General features: G+C 42.3%; 1 protein-coding gene across 1 annotated transcript; it reads left to right on the plus strand.

Annotated features, from left to right (window-relative positions):
- Positions 1 to 195: 195 nt before the first annotated feature.
- On the plus strand, positions 196 to 5,221 carry LOC121966654 (activin receptor type-2B-like; the record flags this gene model as incomplete). The annotated part of the gene is made up of 5 exons (XM_042516723.1): positions 196 to 344; positions 1,486 to 1,600; positions 1,729 to 1,867; positions 2,761 to 2,891; positions 3,994 to 5,221. Coding segments are annotated over 5 exons (744 nt in total), but the record flags the coding sequence as incomplete, so codon positions are not given.
- Positions 5,222 to 5,247: the final 26 nt, after the last annotated feature.

A 5,247-nucleotide genomic window follows, 5' to 3' on the forward strand; every position in this document is an offset into this window, starting at 1 on the left:
TACACTCACACACTGACATATCCCAGACTGTCAGCAGCTACACTCACACACTGAGGAGGAGGACACTCAACATCATTGATTTTCGGAGCGATAAATCAGTGTGTCATCAGCGCACAGATGAACACATGCATCACCTGCGTTCTGGCTGTTTTGTGGGAAAACTGAATAATGAAATCGATGTTTGTGTCTGTGCAGGGCTCTCTGTCGGACTTCCTGAAGGGAAACATCGTCAGCTGGTCCGAGCTGTGTCACATCGCCGAGTCGATGGCGTGCGGCCTGGCTTACCTTCACGAAGACATCCCGCGACAGAAAGGAGAGGGACCCAAACCGGCCATCGCCCACAGGTCCGACATTAACGCCATCGTTAGGTCGTTAACGTTAAAGACGACCTATTCTGCTCATTCTCGGGGTCTTGCTTGTGTTTGTTAACCCTTTGAAACCCAAACAAATTTTATTTTATTTCTTTCAGAGACATTTAAAGGAAATAAACCAAAAATTATCAAAACGGTTTAAAATGACCTAAAAATTAGTTTTAATTAAGGAAAAGAGTTAAAAACAAAACAGTCAAACAACATCAAAGAAAGAAGGAAAGTGTGATAATTTTTCCCTAAACTTTTTCTCTTTTTTCCCCAAGCTTCTTAAAAATTTTAATTAATTAAAAATAAAAATTAAGCATTTTATTCATTTCTGTGTAAAAAACCTAAGTTTAGATTATTATTCAAGAAATAAATAAAGGCACATCTCACAGGATGAGAGCACTTTGAAGACGGAAACACAAGCTGCATTCACAGAGCCGTCACTCTGAGAACAGTCAAGGATTATAGGACGTTCGTAGGATTTTAGGATGTTTTGAGGACAAAGCACACAGTATATAGTCATAAATTAATGCAGCTTTCGGTGAGAAACTTGAATGAAAAATTTTAATGTATCCAGCTGTTTGACGGAATAGTTGTTGATGTTCTCACAGCAGTATAAAGCAGAAATAGAAAGAGAGATATGAGATATTATACACAGATTATACACAGTAAAAAAATTTAGATTAGATTAGATTCTTTATAAAGTTTGTTTCATAAATGCTTCTGATTGAATTTGTGCTCATTCAAAGGGAGTTTAATGAATGTCGCTGTGTCTTTAAACATGACACAAGCGCTTTGAGGGGTTTTAGAGATTTGACTGAAGAGGCAATAATTCAACTTTATACAAAAATAAAATCTGATCTGAAGGGTCGGATAATTTTCTGAAAAAATGCTCTCCCATAAAAGGACATATGAACCTTTCGGTAAAGGTGGTAAAGCTAAAGTAATGAAAAGGAATGCTAATAAAATTACTGTATTCAGTATACAGTGACATGAATGCTGTCTCTCAACACGTAGGTCTAGTTTTCCTCCAGAGCATTATGGGAGCTGTAGTTCAAACTTACAGCATGATTATGCAGTTAGACAACGAGTATGAAGTGACTGATGTACTTGTGTCTGTGTCTTTCAGGGACTTAAAGAGTAAAAATGTCATGTTGCGTTCCGACCTCACAGCGGTGATCGGCGACTTCGGTCTCGCCATTCGCTTCGAGCCGGGAGAACCTCCTGGAGAGACGCACGGACAGGTGAGCTGCTCCGACTGCAGGCGGCGGTGGACGAAAATGTCCATTACACACTAAGCGTTGTTTCGTGCGTGCGTGCGTGTGTGTGTGTGTGTGTGTGTGTGTGTGTGTGTGTGTGTGCGTGCGCGCAGGTTGGGACGAGGCGTTACATGGCTCCGGAGGTTTTAGAGGGAGCCATCAACTTCCAGCGAGATGCCTTCCTGCGGATCGACATGTACGCCGTGGGTCTGGTGCTGTGGGAACTGGTGTCCCGCTGCAAGGCTGTCGACGGTAACACACACACATTTTTTATTGCATGTGTTTATATCTTAGCCCAGTTTTTTAACATTTGCACCATTTTACGTCTTGGAGTCTTTTGATTCTTTCTTCCCATTTTTACGCCCCCTCGCCGGTGTTTATCAGTGGCTGAAAGCATTGTGCTTTCGGGTTTGTCCGCCGTCCTATTTTTGTGAAAATGATATCTCAAGATACCTCAAATTTGGCACAAACATCCACTTTTACTCAAGAATGAGGTGATTGAATTGGGTGGTCAAAGGTCAAGGTCACAGTGACCTCGAGGACCACACTGGTGAGCGTGATATCTCAAGAATGCCTTCAGGGAATTTCCACAAATTTGGCACAAACGTCCACTTTTACTTTAAAATGAACTGATTAAAATCTGGTGGTAAAATGTCACACTGACTTCACAAAATATGCTTGTTTGTTTTTTTTTGCCATAATTCAAGAATTTTTATACTAACGTTTTACATAAATGTCTGACTCGATGTACTGACGAACTAATGAGTTATGTTGTTAAATAGTTCAAAGGTCAGCTTCACTGTGACATCATCATGTTCTCCAAAAAGTCTTTTCTGTCCATTATTCAAACTCATAACTCAGGTAATGCTGAATCTCTGACACTAATCTTGAAACGAGGTGGTAATTTGAGTTATTTGATGAACGCTATACTTAGATACATCACAACCTTAAACAATGAAAAGACAATTATAGTTTGAGCAAAGGGCCTTTATTTTATATTTACTTCATTTAAATGATTTTCTTTTTACACGTTTACTGAGCTCTGTTGGATGGAGCTCGAGCTTTAAGATTTTACCAGCCAATGACTGCCTCTCTGTAAAAAAAATAAAACAACTTGAAACTTGACTCGTGTGTGTGTGCGTCAGGTCCGGTGGATGAGTACATGCTGCCGTTTGAGGAGGAGGTCGGTCAGCATCCGTCACTCGAGGACCTGCAGGAAGTCGTCGTCCACAAGAAGATGAGACCGGCCCTCAAAGACGTCTGGCTGAAGCACAGCGTGAGTCCTCCGTCACAGCAAACCTCGCATTTAAATGTTGCGAGCGGTTCAGAAAATCAAAATTGTGTACGTTGACAGATTTCAAAATTGATTTACGCACGTGATTCAACATTCTTGCTTAACATACCTTGAAAGTTTTGTAATGATTGGACAAACAATTCCAGATTTATGGTTGTATTTGAGATATCTTCTGCACATTTTTTTGCCTTTGTGGTAGTGGCCGTAGTGGAAGATTTGAATGAAACTTTCAGGGTTTGATTCTAGTATTTATATCGACGCTCCCTGCAAGTTTTGTGACGATGGGCTCAGCTGGTATCGTGTACGGTCAATTTATGTGCTGAGCCACAAAATATTGTTCATTGGACAATATTTTCAAAACGCAATGAGATATCAAGATTTTAATGATCCACAGAAAATTTGGTACAAACCAGACTTACGGTTGAGGGGGAAATGTCAGAAATATGTTTAAATATTATTTCAGCCACTGCTATTTTTTGCGTTTGTTAGCGCCCCCCTGTGGTCGCTTTGAATGACACTTGTGACTCACATGTGGACATTTTCTGTGAGTTCTGTGATGATTTGTTTAATGATCGACCCGACAATTGCAGAGTTATGTCTTGGTCATTGGTCAATATCATCAAAATGCTATGAGGTATGGAGAAGATTTTATAAGTTTTGATGAGCTTGTTTCAAAGATGATCCACAGAAAATTTGGTACAAACCAGACTTTCGGTTCAGGAGGAGATGTCAAACTTTTTGTCATAAAATCTAATCAGGTGGACCTTAATGGTTCTTGGCACTTTTTTTTCTTCGGAAATATTGAGCAGCACTCACGCGTTGACTTTAGTATTAATAGAATTTTTTGGCCTTTATTATAGCGCCCCCACCTGGCCAATCAGTGTCAGCTGCTTTTGCACGCAACTTCCAATCACTGAAAATAAAATGTTTCTACGATGTACCGTCTCAAAGGAATCTGCAAAAACATTTCTGAAAAAAACCCAGCACGTTTAAGACTTTCGTGCTTGAACTCGAACACTTTAACTAGACTTCATTTTCCCGTAATTTCTTCGTCACCCTGTGTTCGGTCGTCTGTGTCCCGCAGGGTCTGGCTCAGATCTGTGAGACGGCGGAGGAGTGCTGGGATCACGACGCCGAGGCCCGGCTGTCGGCCGGCTGCGTGGAGGAGAGGATCTGTCAGATCCGCCGCCTCGCTCCGCCTACCTCTGACCACCACGCCCTGCTGGTCTCCACGCTCCCGCCTGTTCCCATGGTAACCAATGTGGACCTACCGTCCAAAGAGTCCAGTATATGAGGAGGTTAAAAAGAACGTATTATTTTGGAGGCCTGACGTTACCGGCGAAGTTCGGTTCAACTTCCTGTGAAAATGAACGAATGACACAAGAGCGCGTGCACACACACACACACACACACACACACACACACACACACACACACACACACACACACACACACACACACACCATCTTTTCTCAGTGGAATTAAACAACCTGAACCAGAAACACGGCGTGAAAGCAGCTGCTATTTGATCTCTTTGGACTTTTTTCTTCGGTTCTCTTTTGGTCCGTTTGGACAAATATTACCAGCACACGTCCTCGTTTTTCTCAAGTTTTTTTGATTCATTCGTGTCTTTTTTATTTTTTATTTTTACTAAATGTGTGTGTGTGTGTGTTTAATGAGAAAACTAAACATGCAGACACACACACAAACAGGAAAACCCAACACTGAAACGCATTCAGGTCCCGACTCAGCGAATGCTCTTCTCTCTCCAGGTACCTCAGCGACGACTTTCATTACTTTGGCTATATTTTTTAATTTTTTACCATTTTTCCTCGTGCATTCTTCCTTCTGCTCCTCCACATCTCGACTTGTCTACCTTCCTGGCAACTTTGCGACCGCGTCACCGACCACGACCACCTACCGTCAATCTGACGGCGGGATGTTTTGGTTTTTTTTACTACAATGCTGCAAAACCTTCATAGGAACGACTGTTACAAATACTGACCGTGGAACATTTGCTGTTCTGCTTTTCCTCGGACTCCTTTTCTTTTCTGCTTTCCTCCTGCGACCACACACTATTCACACACGACAAACCTTCGGATCCAACGGGTTGTATCCAAAAAAAACACAGGAAACAGGAAGTGAGGTCAGATGGGAAGACGGGAAACAGACTTGACGGTGTTAGCGCTGAGCGGGGAGCTTTCCTCTCTCTCTTCCTGCGTGTTCGGCCGCCATGATTCGAGGCCGGAGCGCGAGAGGTTAGACGCTCTTCAGGAACCAGGTGGCAAACGTCTTGCATGCAGAGATTTGATTGGCTGGCTGCACTCAACCTCAGCAT

Source organism: Plectropomus leopardus, unplaced genomic scaffold (assembly GCF_008729295.1).
Source record: "Plectropomus leopardus isolate mb unplaced genomic scaffold, YSFRI_Pleo_2.0 unplaced_scaffold25425, whole genome shotgun sequence".
In the NCBI taxonomy this organism is placed as follows: domain Eukaryota; kingdom Metazoa; phylum Chordata; class Actinopteri; order Perciformes; family Serranidae; genus Plectropomus; species Plectropomus leopardus.